We start from the raw sequence: 17,674 nt of genomic DNA on the forward strand, positions 1-17,674 counted from the left end.
TGGCAATTTATTATTCTACTTTTAACTTTTATTTATTTCTCACTTTTTCATATGTATAGCAGACACTCATATCTCTTCTTTTGTGATCTGTTCATATCTTTTGCCCATTTACCTTTCATGATGTTTGTTTACATTTAGGTTTAAGCAAGTACTTGTATCACGCTCGTATCTTTAACCAAATGAAGTCTTTTTAGATTTCACTCTTAGCATTTCATCTGTGGTTCTCCGTTGTCCAATAATCTGCAAAGGACATACATGACTGATTCTGAATAAATTTGGTACCTAACTGGAGGGTACTAAGACATACTTTTATATCCATACACTTTATATGAGGCTATACAGTCTGTGCTTATTCATGAATTCCAGTGCAATTTAGTTTGTGGGTAGAGGTTACAGAGATTAATGATTTCATTAAACATGGAGCAAAGGCTGAAGTATACTGTGTACTATTAACAAACTCTATTTACTTATTGACCATAAACATATTCATATTTTGAGGAGGTTCAGCTATGAGCTTGAAAATGAATAACGTGTTTATAAACTATCACCTTAAAGGAACATTGGTAACTTCTAAGAATCCTTTAGAAAATGTCTAGAAATTCATAGGATTTAAATAACAAAATATTAACTACATGAGAATCATGAAGGCACCTTTTCAGAGAAGTACACGGTCCTTATCCTGAGATCAACCAACACACCCTTGGGCTGTGGATGACATACAGTAAACATTCAATAAACGTCTGGGTGATAAATTCTGTAGGCTCTTCAGGTTCCAGCACACTACTCCTGATCTCCTGATTCAGATCTAACCTCCTGCCTGTTTCTTGGTGTCTAGTTAAACCCCAAAACTCTAGCCATGTCCAGCCCCCTAAACTCTGTCATCTGCTGGAGCCGGCCTGCTAAGCGGTGCCAAGCCTTGCCGATGTCGGGCCTGATGCCCCTGTCTGACTTGGTTTTGCCCCAAAGGCTTTCATGGTAATGGCATATTCCACTTCAACACCAGCCGGAGGCCCAGCTGTGTTTTGGTCTCAGAGCTGTTCCATCCTGCCAGCCCAGTAACAGCCACCCGCCCAGCAATGGCATACTTGCTTTTAGTTATTATGCTTAAATGTTTACCCTCAAACTAATGATAGCATGTTTGGAAAATTATTTCCAAATTGGAAATTCATTTTCAAGGCAATCAGTTGACTGTGGTCAGAAACATGTAAACAGAGATGCTTCATATTTCTGTCTGTTGAATTAATCTTATAGTAAAAAACAAGATTTAGGTCTTTCTTCTTTCAGCCTCTGCCCCAGCTCCCCTGCCTAGTGTCTGCCCATATTTGTGTCTTACATAAGAAGGATATGATTTAGCACTTACATAAGTGAGAAGGAGATTTGACATCAATAAACACTAGAGCTGCCTTAAATTCTTTTTTGAAAAAGCCATGATATAAATAAATATGCTCATAGTAGCTTATTCATTAAATACTCCTGAGAAATGTCTATGGAAAACCTTAGGAGTCTACGGTTAGACCTAAAGAATTACCGTCTCCTGAACAAATTCAGCATCCCTCCTATCCTCCCATCCCACTGCCATAGCCTCAGTTCAGGAGCCTTCATCACCTAACTATTTTTAAAATCTTTTCATTAGTCTCCCAGCCTTCGGTCTATTTTTTGTTTTTTGGTTTTTTTTTGTGGACACAGTTTATGTCATATTTATTTTTATTTATTTATACATGGCTTTATTACGATATGATTCACAAACTAAACAATTTACTATTTTTAAGTATACAAGCCAACTTCCAATAATCTACTTTCTGTCTCTACAGATTTGCCTGTTCTGGACATTTCACATAAATCGAATTATACAATATGTGATCTTTTATATCTGGATTCTTTCACTCAACATAATGTTTTCAAGGGACATCTAAGCTGTAGTGTGTATCAGCTTAGATGTCCCTTGAAAACATTTGTTTCTTTCTATGGTAAATAATTCTCCATCATACGTACATGTCACATTGTGTTTCTCGATCCCTCCACTGATGGTCATTTGAATTGTTTCCACCATTAGGCCATTGTGGACAATGCTACTTAAACATTTGTGTACAACTTTTTGTGTGAGTATATGTTCTCGTTTCTCTTGGGTATATAACTAGGAGTAGAGCTGTTTGGTCATAAAGTAACTCCATGTTTAACATTTCATTTAATGTTTTGTCCTATAGGATAAACTAGAAACCCTTAGACAGACGGCATAGAAAGCCTTTGATAATTTCTGACCATGCCACTTTACAGCTAACTCTCTCTCCCCTGTACCACTCATTTAAGGCATAGCTCTGTTCTGTCACTGTCTATGTACATGGGTGTCCCTTCTACTGGGCTCTGGAGCTTATGAGGGAGCAGGGACTTTGTACATAACTATGTCCATCCCCAGCACTGACAATGCCTATTACACAGGGCACGGCCAATGAATGAACAGACCACTGATTATCCATATCTTTAAAAACCTCAAAGCATAAGTCTCATTGTTTCCCACTATCCATCTATTCCTACATTTAACAAGCTATGAAGTAACAAGCTATTAAGTTCTTGACCTAATTAGCTCCTCCTGCAATTAAATTTCCTCTTGGCTGTTCTCTACCATCAGTATCCTCCCTACCAAAAACCTCCGCATGAATTGTATTTTCCATATCAATTGATAAACCAAATAGAACTCTCCAAGGTTGGAAAGGTCTATTCCTTCCCCTCACCTATATCCACAGTAAAACCCAGAGGCTGGGGGCAGAGGAGAGCCAGGTAGGATTCGGTGAGCATTTACACAATGGAGCCTCTCTCCTTGGTGCTTATCCTTCTCCCACCTCAGCTCTTACAGGTCCTAATATGAAAATAAAGTTATCTGGTCAAAGAGCTCAGCAGACTGTTCACTCTAAAGAACAAGCTCACATCTCTCTATGAATGTCGACTTCTGATCAACAACCTCGATGGAAACAGATGGAGAGAGAGGAAAGACGCTTCACAGACCCTGTCTCTTGCTTACAGTCAAGATAATCTCAGCACTGCCATCCATCTGCTCCCTCTCTCTGGGTAAATCAGATGGATTCCGACTTGTGGTGCAGAGAAACGCTGGCTGCGCTACAGCGGCATTTACACTGCAAAGGAAATACAGGGAGGTCGTCCTCTGTTTACAGATGGGTTGTGTTAAAGCATATATCTGTGACTCAGAAGGCACAGAAACGAGGTAATCTGTTGTGGTGAAGTCCTCAGACCAGCCCACAAAAACCTCTTTAACCCACTATGTGCCTACTGTACAGCATTTATAACACCATATATAAATCGATCCAAGCACCTAATTGTGAAATCCATTCACGGTTATAATTTCAAAAGTCCAAAAGACATTTTGAATGGGAGAAAGGGATATTCCTCACCTGGCTCCTTAGGGCACAGGCACCAGACCATGGGGATGGGTGCAGGAAAGGAAGGAAGCAAAGGTGACTGCCTGGGACAGGGCCCCAGAGGAAGAAGCACAACAGAATTAGAAGGGTATGCATAGCCTCCTGGAATTGTAAAGTATTGGCTTTGCTTCCCAACCAAGGGTTTGTGTAGGGTGAGGAAAGAGATGGGCAGCAGGTATAAACACTTCAGCCACACTTCAGGCCTGCAGGGGCAGGGGAAATGCAGGAAAAAGTGGATATCTGAGGTGGAAATAAAATATTACCTTTTCCCCTCTTTCTCCAACCCTTTTAACTCCCCTAATCCAGTGAACATGGGACTTGTATCAACACTGGCATCAGAGATTCTAGGTAGATTACAGTGAAAGGAAGAAAGGGATGGAAAATAATTACCCCAAATTCTGGCAATGAGGAAGATGGGATGGCTCAACACCCCTAGCTGGGGGAAGTATGCTTGTAAATTATAAATTGTCAAAATAAGAATAAATGTACTTTTTATGATAATACAACATTTGAGTGAAGAAATCCAAGTGCCCAACACTTCAATGTTAAAACTTAAAGAAAGAATAGAGATATAGGACAAGGTGGGGTTTTAGTCAACAACCCCATTTCTTTGATTCATGGCTGCAGAAGAGAAATTATGGGGTTTGAGGTTTTCACTGAAAATAAATCTAACAATGGACTTCCAGATTTGGGATGTTGCCACAACATTCCCACTCACGAGTAAAATCAATGCAGTTCCATTCTTTTAAACTGTTGAATTGTGCATGATAGTTGAAACTAGATTGTGAGAAGAGATTATTGATTTGTAGAGAAATGGAAGGACACAATGTAATCAATAGGTTTTAAATTATTACTTTAAAAAGTGGTTTCACACTTCTGTATCCACTCCAGGATATAATGAGCTTGAAGGAGCATCACTTAACAACAAAAGAGAGATTAACTAATTTCAAATGCAAGACTTTTTTGAACTTAATGGAGAGGTGAGGTCACCGTATAAACAGCTGGCCCAAAATCTGAGATGCGACAGGAGCCTGCACAGAGAAAAGAGACATGCGCACTAGCTTCCCGGGATAGATGCAAGTGGACACTGATAAGAAGTAGTTCACAAAATGATGAGGGCCGAGTGCAAACTGGCAGGACAGGGAAGACACTGGAGTTCCAAAAAGTAAAGAAGTCTGGACTCTCTTGCAGGCTCTTTCTCCAGGAACCTCATTGGGTACTTGCAGAAAAATCAGAAAGAGCCTTAAGTAAGTGTCCATGCAGTGCAGGCCCAGGGAAGGTGGCCAGCAGCCATGCGGGGACAGGGGGTGGAAGGTGGGAGGTGGCGGGGGTGGGGGGGGGAGGTTAGGTGTCAAGAAACTCCTCCCAGACATTCCTCTCCTGTCTTCCCCTATAGAATGAACACCTTATTGGTGAGGAAAGGGCAGCAAACATCCTCACTTTTAGGGAACTGGTGACAAATCACTGCAGCTGGGGGAAAGGAGGAATGAAAAAGCCTTATTCCTGGGGGTGGAACAGGAAAACTCCCCAAGATCCAGTGACATGGTACCGGCATAGGACTGAATTTTAATCAGAACATCAGAGAGGGCCCAACCCCCCACTGCCTTGCGGAGCTAAGCCAACAAGCTTGAACGACAAGTCACAGCATAACTGCTAGGATGGGACAGGAGAGAAACACAAGAAGTCCTCAGAGGGGCAGTGCAAATGGAAGCCCTAAACTGCAGGGCTGAGCAGACAGCTCTCGGGTAAAGACCTCTACCTTAAACACAAGGTATCGCTAAAGGAATATAAAGTTTGGAGTGTACTGAGGGTAACCATAACAACAAAGCTTAAACCCAGCCCAACCTCTGACTAGATTAACTCGCCCTTGCATACACACAAACACTAAAAACCTAAAAGAAAGAAAAAGTGCCATTTCCTGGCATAAACATTGTTTATCTGAGTTTCTACCAGCTACACACAATGTCTGGTTTTCAACAAAAATTGTGAGGCATAGGAAAAGGCAAGAAAAAAAATCCAAGACACAAAACAATTATTAGAAACAGACTCACATATGACACAGATGCTGGTATGATCTGACAGAGAATTTAAAATAACTATGATGAATATATTAAAGGCTGTAGTGGAAGAAGTGGACAACATGTGCAGTCAGATGGGTAACTCCAGCAGAGAGATGGAAATTATAAGAATCAAATGGAAGTGCTAGAAAGGAAAAATGCAGTAACAGAGATAAAGAATGCCTTGGAATGGGCTTATCAGTAGTCTTCCCTCTGCTGAGAAAATAATCAGTTACCTTGAGGGAGGTCAATAAAAGTTACCCAAACTGAACACAAAGAGAAAAAAAGTAAAGACAAAGAAACAAGACATCCAAGACCTGTGAGACAATATCAAGCAGTGTGACATACACATAATTGGAATTCCGGCAAAAGAAAGAAGGAATGGGGCACAGAAATATTTAAAGATATATTGGCTCAGAATTTCCCAAAATCCATGACAGATACCAAACCACAGATCTAAGAAGTTCAGAGAACACCGAGCCGGAGAGATTCAAAAACAAAACAGAATAAGCCTGAGCATAATTTAGTTAATAGTATTGCACTAAGGTTATCTTCTTAGTTTAGATCGTGGTACCATGATTACGTAAAATGTTGACATTATAGAAAGTTGAGTGAAGGGTACACAGGAACTCTCTGTGCTATTTTTGCAATCCTTCTAAAATATTTGAAAATAAATTTTTAAAGTGGTTTCAGTGTTAGGTACTACATTGAGAACGTACTAGTAACACCCAGGACAGAGAATGAAAATAACTTTCTTAAGAAGCTACTCTCCACACCCACTTACTCCCGACTCCTGACATTTGTGTTCTTGATTTTGAAGTAAATCAGATTTGCGGTCTGTTCCAGGAACAAAATACCACCATTCGTGGTATTGATATCTTCCGAGCCAAACAATTAATTTACAATGGAACTTTAAGAGCAGAGGTTTATAAGGTAAGCACTGTACACACCTCGGATATCATATAAGCTTTTCTTCCAAAAGGTTTCAAGTAATTTCTTTTACACACATGGATTGTGCAGTATATGCAATGGGTACAGAAGCTGAAAGCTGAATGCGATAAGGATCCGGCCCTCTGGGAGTACACTGCACACAAGGAGCGATAAGAGGGTGGGGAGGCCAGGGACCTCTGTGTGCTGGCAGGCGGACCTAGGTGGAGTGAGACTCCCCTAAGGCTCACTTAGCTGGTTCCCAAATGGGAAAGGTAGGTATGAAGGCTATGCAATTAATGAATAAGAAAATCTACTGTGTACAGATTACTGGTTTAATCTAAATGAAGAGCTATAAACCTAGATGGGGACTGAGAAGTGCCCTCAAGCACAGTACACTACTTTGGGAAGAATGAGAGAGAACTTCCAGCTGGAAGAATAGGAAAAGATTTCAGATAAGGACGTCTCAGCTCACTGCCTCCTGGGAAGAAAGCGCCTTCTAACTACAGATGCAGACAATTTCTGTGAGCTGAATTTCTATATCCAGCTCTGAGAGTCCTTGTGAGCTACATTCCTAGTGATTCTTGGGTCCCGCTTGCTAGTTCAACTGGTCTCCACCCTAACCCTACATCCCAGTCCTGTTCCTGAGTCATTTGGCTTTCTGGTACCACACCCTCTGCTGCCAATCTATTCCCTACCTCATTCTCTCCCCAGGAACCCCTTCTCACCTTTCAAGACTGGCTCAGGTCCCACCTCCTTGAGTGTCTTCCCTGACCATCTAGCCACCAAGCCTACAAAACCAAGAGTCAGCTTCCCTTTCTGAACCCTCAATCACTCAGAGTTTTTTCTCCCCACATAGTAATCAGGTCCTTTGGTCTTGAGACCTGGCTTTATCCTCCTCTCCCAGCCCCCAAAACAGCTGGGGACATTCTGCACACATAGCAGATGTCTCATCCACACATGCTGATTAGCCCTGGTGCCAAACCTCATCATCCATGACCCTAACAGGACAAACTAGGGGCACGGTTAAAAAACTACAAATCCTTTTTCTAAACACCAGCTCCTACCCAACAGGGCCGAACAGGCTGAAGTCCAAGCAGCAGCCCAGCCACACCACCGGGGTGCACCACTCATGAGAAGGTGGCCCCTTGCCTGCATATCTTCCCCCACCCCTCCCACGGCCACAGAGCGCATGGCCTTCCAATTTGCACGAGGCCCTGCTCAGTCTCCATTGAGCCTTTGATCATTCCTCCTGCTAAATCCAAATTCTTCCATCTTGGGCAATTCAGAACAGTACAAGTGTTCTCTTAAAGTATATTTTTAATAGGAAACAGAAGGCAGGAAGAAGAGTGATAGCCTCAAGGATTTAAAAAAATCCTATGGGAACAAAATTGCTTTGAATGAGTACAGCAAACACTAATAAGATCTTCATAAGCAAAGTCAGACCTGCCAGCTTCTGCAGTCTTGCAACAAAATATTCTGTATACATAGGTGTGTGTGAAACACAGGTTCCATGTGTTCCAGCCCATCAAAGGTCAAGAGAGCTGACCCTCAGCACAGGTGTCAGGACTGCACAGTTAATCTAATCCTTCCTCTCTTTACCTTTCCCTCCTGTCCTATCAATCTTGGAGGTAGGACTGCCTACCTAGTTTGTAGGGCTTGGTGCAAAATGACAGCGTAGGGTTCTTCGTTCAAAAATTATTAAGAATTTCAAAATATTCTGTGACAGTAGAGCAATTATTCTAGCTCTTCTGTTCATCTTGACAGAGGGCTGGGTTCCTGCCCACTGTCAAAAATCCAAGGCTGGGTGACTTTCTTTCTTACTATCACCACAGGAGGAATTCACTCTACAGAGCATAGCCTCAAACCATTTATTTGCATGTAAGCCTCTTATCTCTGATTTTGGAAAAACAAGCATTTCTCCCTCCTCAAAGGAACTTAAAGCATCATCAAACAAATGAAATTTGTGGGAGGAAGTAGGATAGAGGGGACAGGGTGAGGTCACAGAGGAAACTAGTATCACACAGGCCTTCTGAGAACTTAACAGTAAACCAAAGCGTTAGTGCGTTAGTGCCCGTGCACAGTGCACAATGCAGCGAGGGATGCTCAGAAGGGCTGTCCAATTTCTAATGCCCTCGCTTCCCTGGAGATGCTGGCTGAGAACTGAGGCCCAACGCAGCACCTAAAGCCCTTTTGCTTTCTTGCCTGCTAGTTAGTCTCCCAAACCACTTTCTCTTCTGCCCCCAAACACAGGTTGGACCCACTCCCTGTGCAGAATCCCCACTCTCCCTTGCTTCTGCACCAAGACCCCCAGGTACCCCCAAATGCCCCAAAATGCATCGGAATGCCTGCCTAACCTTTTCAAAGTCACAAAGTTGCTGACAAACACATCACTGAACTGCAAGCTGAGAGGAACTGGATTTGACTTGTTTAAAAAAGCTTTAGCAAAGTGGTCACAGGGTATCTCTTAGAGGTTATTGAGACACAAACAATGGAAGTCAAATACTCAGTATCTTCATGCCTTGCCTTAGCTCCTCAGAAAGCATGAGGGCTTGGTTGTAGAGTACAGGAGGTTGAGATTACTATGTAGGCAGCTACTAAGGTTTTGTAGCTGTTTCTATATCCTCTTGTTTTAAAATACATCACAGTGTGCCCTCAAAACCTTCACCTTCCTAAGGATCACAGCTTGGCTCCATCTTGCTCCAAAATCAAGTTGTGGATGAAAAAGAAAAAGAGGCCACATAGTAAACCTGACAAGTTCAGGGGAAGCCTGCGTGATGGGCCTTACAAACTCAGAGACCAAAAGTAACCACACAGAATGGTCTGAACATAAAAATTCCTAAGTAAAAGCGGGTAACAGTGGGTAGTCACCGCAGGGCCTGTAGCTTTCTTGACAAAGGTCGATCTTTACCTTAAGTGAGCCTGTCTATTGTCTTTTTGCACTAAGATAACAGACCCTTGTAATGTCAGAGTAATCCCCTTTTTCCGGACCCCTCAGGGTGCAACTTACTGGGCACCAGAGCACAGACCACAGAACCCCTCACTGTTATCTTAGTCCCCAAATACCATCTCGATGTGCTGTAAATGTTAATTATTAACTATCCTGACCTAAACTGTTGTATGGAATGACATGAAATTTATGTCTAATTGCTCTATTTACAAGTTTAAAATCAAAGCCAAAAGTAGTGCCACTCAGTCTGTATATCCCATACTGAAGAGATAACTAAACCACAAACATAAAGAATGATTTTCTGTTTACTTGAGATAAACAGGCATCCTAAGGCACAGGATCTGATCACGTTTTTCCTACTTTAACTTCTTTTTCCCAGATGGTTGTAAAAAAAATTGTGCAAGAATCTAACACAAAAATCAGTGCCAAGGAAACATCTGGGGAAAGCAAAAAGGAGGCAAATGTTGTTCCTTCTGTGTTTTAGAGATAGATAAGAATTAAATCAATACAGATAATAAGTTAGATAGTCATCAATGTGGTATTCCCCCTCTGCAAGCTTCACAAAATTGTACAAAGTGGCCACAGTCAGACCAGAATTCCTCCTTTCATAAAGGAGGATCCCAAAAGACAGACAAGGATAGACAGCATGTTCTGAGTAGCAGAGTGGGTGGCAGCGCATCCCTCAGGGGTGGTTGTTTGGCAAAGATAATAAGAAATCAGAGCAGCACTTTGGCAGAAGGTCGGGGCTGTGTAAGGCTTTGGAGAACATCAAGGTGCAGTCTTAATGTAGGTAGGAGGCAAGAGAATTAAATGCTAAGAAAGCCACAATCAGACTGCAATATGCTGATCAGCCCTGCAGCCAGGCCAGGAGGACACCTGCAGAACAAAGGAAGATTTCTGCTGGGATTGCTACAGCCCATTCCCCACACCTGTGAAGGGGAAACAGGAACCAAGAGTCATTCCCTGTGGCTAAAACCATGGGGAACCTAAAGATTAAAGACTGGGAACTGCCAGCAGGCCTTTCACTCTACATATTCTTAACTTCACCCTACATACCTCACTGTATTCCATATCAAAGGAAATGAGTTAACAAAGTCTTTTAAACTGTAACTCACAGGTTCTAAAGAATGACATATAAACTGAATTCCCTGAACACTCAGGGTCCCTCTCAGTGCCTTTACTCTGTCTGTCTCTCTCTCTCTCTCGCTGCCCCTCTCACCTTCTGCCTCTGAGACTCCACACTCCGTCTGTGGAGTGTTACCCTTTTCTAATAAACTTTCTTTTTGACTCTAACTTTGGCATGTGTGTTGAATTCTTTCTACTCTCTGCCAGAGGACCCTCTTCTCTCCGTGCAGGTCTCCCCACCACCACCACCACCACCACCACCACCACCACCACCCCACCCTGCCTTGGGGAAATTTGTCCTGTCCTGCATCAGTTTCTTCTTGACAGGTGAGGAATCTGAGTCTCAAGGAGCTGAAGAGTCTTTGTCAAAGTCATATAGATCCCCACCCTGTCATCATGCCGCCTGCCTCACAGCTAGCTTTAAGTTTTACATAACTATTTCCATCTTTTAACACAAAGAATCTCCGCCATTATCCTACTAGTTCAGGGTTCAGCAAATCTGTTGCCCTTCTGTAGAACTCAGAGTCTGGAACACTTCCCACTTGTAACTTACAAATTTTTCATGGACTTCCACTAAATTGCTCCAACTTTTGGACTACTGACACCCCAAACACAAAATCAATCTCTCTAAGGTTACATTTAGGAACCCAAACAAATTATTTTAAAGATATACTTCACCCTTATAAGGTCCCATCACTTGCTTTAACTCGTTATAGAAAACAGATTGCAAATCAGGCCCTTTCTACTTCCTTTCTTTCTCCTTAACCAGGTATAGATCCAACATTCATGAACCAGGATTGAAAAGGTCCTCAAATGTAATTCAGTCCCACCTGCCTGTCTGAGGCCGTAATCATGAATTATAACCAGTTGGCCAAGTAGCTGTCAGTTGATGACAGATTCTTACAGAGACAGGAGTCCCACTTTGCTCTGAAACATCACTATTTGAAAGTTATTCCTTACGCTGAATTTATCTCTGCCTTCCTGCAGCTTCCTCTGACTAGTGGAATCTTTCATAGTGCCCCGTTTCTCAAGAGTATAAAAGATTGTCTTCACAATCTTTTGTGACAAGAATGGAAAAATGAAATAAACTGTGCTTAAGACAGTCAAATATGTATAAATATATTTAAAGAGTGTATGCCTATTTACTCATCATATGAAAACAGCTGACTAGACTTCCACCAAATTTGAAAGGTCTGTGTGGATTGATCTGCCTCAAAACACAGGCTGTATGCAGCTCATGAAAGCCACACTGTGCAGCTATGATTAGAGTGCCTCTGACAGGAAGTCAGTCATATCTCAGGGCAAATAAACTCAGAGACAGGAGGCCTGTGTCACTCTGATTGAGAATGACAGGCCTTACATATATTAAGATACTGCATACAGAAAAGCAGAGATTTTGAATGTAAACGCAGATTAAAAACCACAAAGGTGAACATCTCAAATCGCAGGTGTTGATTTGTAATCAAGTTCTTTAGAAATTGCTTTGTATGTGGGCAGCTCTGCAGCAGACTCCAGGGGCAGTGGCAACTAGGATTTGTTTTTTTAAGGATGTTTAATGATTTTCCCTGGGGGCTAGCTAGTGAGCTAATATATGTGGAAATGTTCCATAAACTCCAAAGTACTATAAAATCTGATGCTGCATCATCATGATATTTTGAACTCTTACTGAGTGCTCACCATGTGCTTATATTTGCTAGCTGCCGAATGTGCTAGGCATTTTTAATATCTCACATAAATGAGTAAAAAAAAAAAACAAACAAAAACAAAACAAAAACCTGAGACCAAAAGCTTGATCTTGTAAAAGATTTATTTACCTGACTCTAGGTATATGAAAAATGATACTATAGCAAAATTGCATGATTTTATAGTTCATATATAAAGTGGAAAAAAAATCACAAGACAGGAAAGTGTCCAAAGAAAACAGGCATAAATAGCAGCAAGAAGGTTTTTGATACGACTAAAGAGAGTTATGTCTTGCTTGTAGGCTGATGAGATGGTGGTTATAGCACCAAAGTAGGGAGGGAGTGGAGTAATGGGGACGCAGCTACATGTCTAGGAAGTTGATTAGATTCTATCCAGAAACAGGGAGAAGAACTGGATGCCCTCAAAGGTACTTCCTGTCCCAAATTATTAGCTGAGTTTTGAACCAGTACCATTGAGAAAATTGATAAAAAGAAGATACTAATGAGTCAGTCTTCTAAGAAACTAGCCAAGGCTGCTTTCTTCTAAAGTTAGACACCATCAAATACAAATTAATACTAGGTCGTGTTATGCCTACAAAAAAAGCTGAGCCATTCATCTTACCAGGTTTCATGTACTCTGATAATCTGTACAATATACCCTAGTGGTTAAAGACATGGACTCTGAAATCAGACTTCCTAGGTTGAAAGCATGGCTCTGTCACTTGCTAACTGAGCAACCTTAGGTGAACCTCCACTTCTTTATTCCCTACTGGAGTCATTATGAGGAAAAGATGAATTAGTAAATGTAAAGTTCCTAGAACAGTGTCTGGCAAGTATAAGTGTTTGCCATTATTCTCCTGTTCTTGGGCCTGATAACTGGGCCCAATCTATAGGAAAAGTGCCTGCGATATGGGAGAAATTAAAATTACCTATCATACTCTGTTTGGGTTTCAAAGTTTAATGTTTACAACTTTTTTAAAAATTTTATTTCTTTTTTTTAAACGAAAGCAAGAAGTTCTACTTTCTTCTACCAGGAAAAAATTAATCTGTCTACTCAATGATTGCGGTTTCCACGAGAAAGTAAGTGGAAACAGATGTTTCTGAAAAATAAAAATCCATGCTATATACCTTAGGTGTCACTCACGTGAAACTTTCTACCAGTCATCCCCAGAGCCAACTGCCAGCTTCCTGAAGCTATGACCTGCCTGGGTGCCTGGACCCAGAAGCCTTTTCCTCTACTTTCCACCCCAATTCACAAACTTGCCAACCTTCTATGAAATCCGAGGCCGCGTAAGGACGTTGATTCGGGCTGTTCTCCGCAGGGCTGTTCAGGGTCTCCAAGGCTGATTCAATAGCTTCCACCAACTCGTCCCGCTTGTCTTTCCTCACAGGTTTCTCTTCAGGATGGCGGGTCAGACCCATCTCCAACTGGTACACTTTCTGCAGGGTGAAACTATCGAAAGGCACTGCGGCATACTCGGTGGCCAGCTTGACACCGGCGTGCACCTCTGCCTTGTCCACCTGGGAGTGCAAGAAGGCCAGCAGGTCAGCCTGGGTTTTCTCAGGAGGGCCTCGGTCAGGCCCCAGGCCCACGGCATCACTGGCATGATACTGTGCACTCTTGAGCTGCTCGCTCCTCTCCTGCAGCTCCTCCTTGAGCTGCGCTATCTGCCTCTTGAGGCTGCTGATGTAGTTGCGGTGCTGCTCCTCCCACTCCTGCAGGACAGCCTGGTACCCTTCTTTCCCTGTGGGACTGTTGGCCCTGGGCAGCCCCAGCTGCTCCTCGTTGCCTTTCGGAGTGCAGGCCAACATGTAGAGGACGGAGATGGCACAGCAGAGAAGCACAAGCAAAACCACCACCCGAGAGATCCACGCCAGCAGCCCCCGACGAACCATCATCATTCAGGAATTAGCCATGCGTCCAGAACTGGCGACATCCCAGAATGCCAGGGCCCCACGGAAGGGTTTCCCTGGACTAGACTACAGGAAGCATGCGTCTGGGACCCCCTGAGCTGCTTTCATCCATGTCTTTCTATAACGTGTCTTGTCCCTTGGACTCAATCACCATGTAGAGAAGTTTTCCTACTTCTAAAGGATGGTCTTCTAGGAAGAAGTAACAAGTTAGCTGCAACCTCCAAGTGGTCACATTCATACCCATCATAGCCTTCCAGATGTGCAGAGGACGACAATAGAGGACCTGGGAAGAGATCAAATGACAATAACACTTAAGATAATAACACTCTCAAGTTCACCATGGCAATCAATATTCAATAGATTACCCATGAGGTTTATGGAAAATGCCTGTAACAGGTGATTAAATTTTGTTAAACATCTGTAAATCTGAATGCAAATATGCATTTGCAGATTAACGCACATAAAGAACAAAGAATACAGAAAAAAAGATTGGAAAGAAGTATGGCAAAATATGAATTCTCTTTGGGTAGAAGAATTAATGGTGACTTTTCTGCTTCTTCTATTTTTCTGTATCTTATACATTTTCCACAATGGCATATATTATTTTGATGGTTAAAAGGGAAAAAAACAAAACTTTAATGACATTGAGATTGCAGACAAGGGCTTCTCCAGCCAGGGCCTGCCCAGCAAGAGTGGCTGCAAAATGTGAGGTCTGCATGGGCTCACCTGTGTGCCCTCGTTCAGAACAAGGCTAAAAGCTGGCTCTAAATGGTCTTTAAGTTTACTGATGGGGAAGCAGCCGGAGGTTCAAATACGCAAGTAATAAATGCGGGTGATGTGGATGACAACATATTCAGAAGGAATCAGCCAACAGTTGTTCCAGCCGACTCTCCAATTCTGCTTGCAGTCAGGGGATGATGAGTTTACCATAGAAAGGGATGGGGTTGAGATCAGAACAGAGACCATAAATACTGTCTTATCAGGACTCAAATCCCAGGCATGTCTCTGCTCCAGCCTCTAGGAGGAATTCTGTGTCCTGAGCACCCATCAGGAATACCCAGTCAGATCTCAGGGTCTTTCATTCGAATGCATGCTCTGCACCTCAACTCCAAACCCCTATTACAAAGAAGTCCACCTGACTTGCCTTTCCCGCTTTCCCAGGCATCCTTCCTCCCTCCCTGCACCCATCACGGACATCCCCACAGCACACTGCTTCTTCAGTGCTCGCCCTTCATTAATCCCCTTCTCTCGTTTCCCCCTACCCGTCTGAGCCAAAAAAAAGGAAAGAATGATAAATGAAAAATAGATCAAATAAAATTTCTTGTTTAGAGAGATTTTTATAAAAACTTCCTAGATGTACCTTTTTTCAATCACTTCTCTTAAAAACAAGCTTCTTAAGGGTACTGTGTCCTGGTCTTTTTATAAAAATTTGACATTTTCAAACAACCACATGATAACTAAATTATTCTTTACACTCAACTCAAAAATCTAGACTCTGGGCCAATAATCATCTCATTTACTGGTGATTTGCCCCATTTACTGATTGAAAGAAGGACTTCAGTCAGTTAGCAGCTTTAAGACCCTTGGGAAAAGAGAGCTGTTCCTTTTAGCTTTCTCTCAAAGCTGATAACATAGTAAACAATAAAGACTCATTGGCCATATAAGTTTTCACCTGCTATCAAGCATGGCCTCACATACAAGTTCCTTTTCTATTACTCTGGTGAAGTGCTTCTTACAATTATCATTATGTTATCAAAATAGTTTATTTTTTAACTTTCCTTAAAAATTCAACACATAACGTTCTCTCCACTATTTCCCTTGGCCTGGGAATTCTCTCTCCTATAATTTAGAACAATACACAGTTATTAGTGCTAAGTTTAAAGTGTATGTTTTGCCCTGGAAGCTTTTTCTGTCTGATGAAAATCTTGGGATTTGTATAATTACTATAATTCTGTGATTAAAAACATCTCAGCTTTGGTATTCAGGCACCTTGCTGTTTTTAATGAAATCTTACAGATGAACCCATTATATCCAAGTATTAAATTACCAGTGAAGACATGTTATCACATTTTCTGCCACTTTAAAGACTTTTGCTTTAAATGAGTTGTCATTAAAGACAAAATAAGCAAATCAAAATAACAAAAAATGGAACATTCAATGCAATTTATTGTGCTGCGGAAACAAAGTACATAATCTTTCTAACAGATTTCTTTAATGGACTAATTGTCACATTTGCATAATAAATTGAAATTATGTTGGTTAATTGAAGCCATGTATTAAAGCTACAGCTAAAGAAACTTAAAACTGAACAATAATTATTTTGTTCTGTAAGTCTCTTTAAAGTCTAGTCTGGCTTTTGAAATTCACTAATATAAATTTCAAAGTTATTTATTCCATTCTCTGGGATGTATAGGGAAAAAAAAATAGATCTTAGGGAGAAACAACTTTTAAAAGAAATAATAATAAAAAGCCAAAAAAACTATTGCCGAGAAGTAATACTGAATTTCTCTTTTTAAATGTCAGCAGCAGATAAGGTATCTAAGAAACAAAACTCTGCATCCTTTAATAGACAAAATATTTTCTAATGATTCTAGCAATCTAATCTATATTCTGTAATCAAATCTGCAATCAAAATAGTAACAACTGGCCAAACTATAGAGGCTAGAAGTATTTGCATGCTGAAGTCAGGAGCTTTACCCTTCAGATTCTTGCTTTTATAGAGACTTTGAATTTTTTATTTGGCAGAACAGAACATCATTCTTAAGAGCAGATGGTACTTTACCAGCTCTACCACATATAGGAAAGAACACCTCGAAGAGCTGTAACCAGACCAAACGTACAGCTAAGCCACAAGGCACAATGCAATCTCTCCCTCTCTCTGCAGAGCTACTGGGAGAATTAAAGGGTTAACATTTATAATGTGTTTACAGACTTGCAGATGGAAAGCACCATGTAATTACCAAGCACTATTACAAGTTAGAGATGACAATAAAAACATAGCTTTACGGGATCACTGCAGCATTGTGTTACTATTTTAAAACCTTAGAAAAGGCACTCAGATTTTAAACTAGTTCAGTTTTGGGGGTGGCTGGGGACAGGGAAGGAGTGCAGAGCAAGAAGGAGCCCTGTCAATAAACAATTTTAGGATCTTTTCTGAGACGAGAGATTCATATTCTCGATTTTTTAACTACAGAAAATCCTTTGTGATGACCAGAGTACTTGCCACTTTAATTTTTAAATGTTCATTCTTATTCATTGCTTTCCCCAATACTTCCTGTCCTTGGCCAAATTCCCAAGGATGGTTCTGTGACTGTGACACACCTTGTCCAAAATACCGGATTTATCGATTAGACCAAAGGAAACATCCAAACACAACGGCACTGCTGCCATTCTTATAATTTCTGCAATCTTTGTTTTGAATACAACGGCAGGAAGAAGCCTTCTTCAATGTCCACTGTGTGTTGTAGAGCAATGCTTTCCATCACCTACCCAGATTTGAACCCATCTAAAGCAAGGTTATTCCAAAAACTCTTAGACGAGAAAAAGTCCTCAGTGCAGACTGGTGTTCCATCATCCTCCAGCCAGAAC

The 17,674-nt window shown here is 41.5% G+C and overlaps 1 protein-coding gene across 1 annotated transcript in view; it reads right to left on the bottom strand.

Moving 5' to 3' along the window:
- The window catches only part of CSGALNACT1 (chondroitin sulfate N-acetylgalactosaminyltransferase 1), a 73,966-nt gene extending 59,592 nt beyond the window's left edge, over nucleotides 1-14,374 (bottom strand). Inside the window, exon 1 of the mRNA XM_025049867.1 lies at nucleotides 13,441-14,374. Coding sequence (XP_024905635.1) covers nucleotides 13,441-14,074 — 634 coding nt within the window. The 5' untranslated portion in view covers nucleotides 14,075-14,374. The remainder of the gene's footprint in view (nucleotides 1-13,440) is intronic.
- Between the last annotated feature and the right edge of the window lie 3,300 nt (nucleotides 14,375-17,674).

This window comes from Pteropus alecto, unplaced genomic scaffold (assembly GCF_000325575.1).
Source record: "Pteropus alecto unplaced genomic scaffold, ASM32557v1 scaffold24, whole genome shotgun sequence".
NCBI lineage: Eukaryota > Metazoa > Chordata > Mammalia > Chiroptera > Pteropodidae > Pteropus > Pteropus alecto.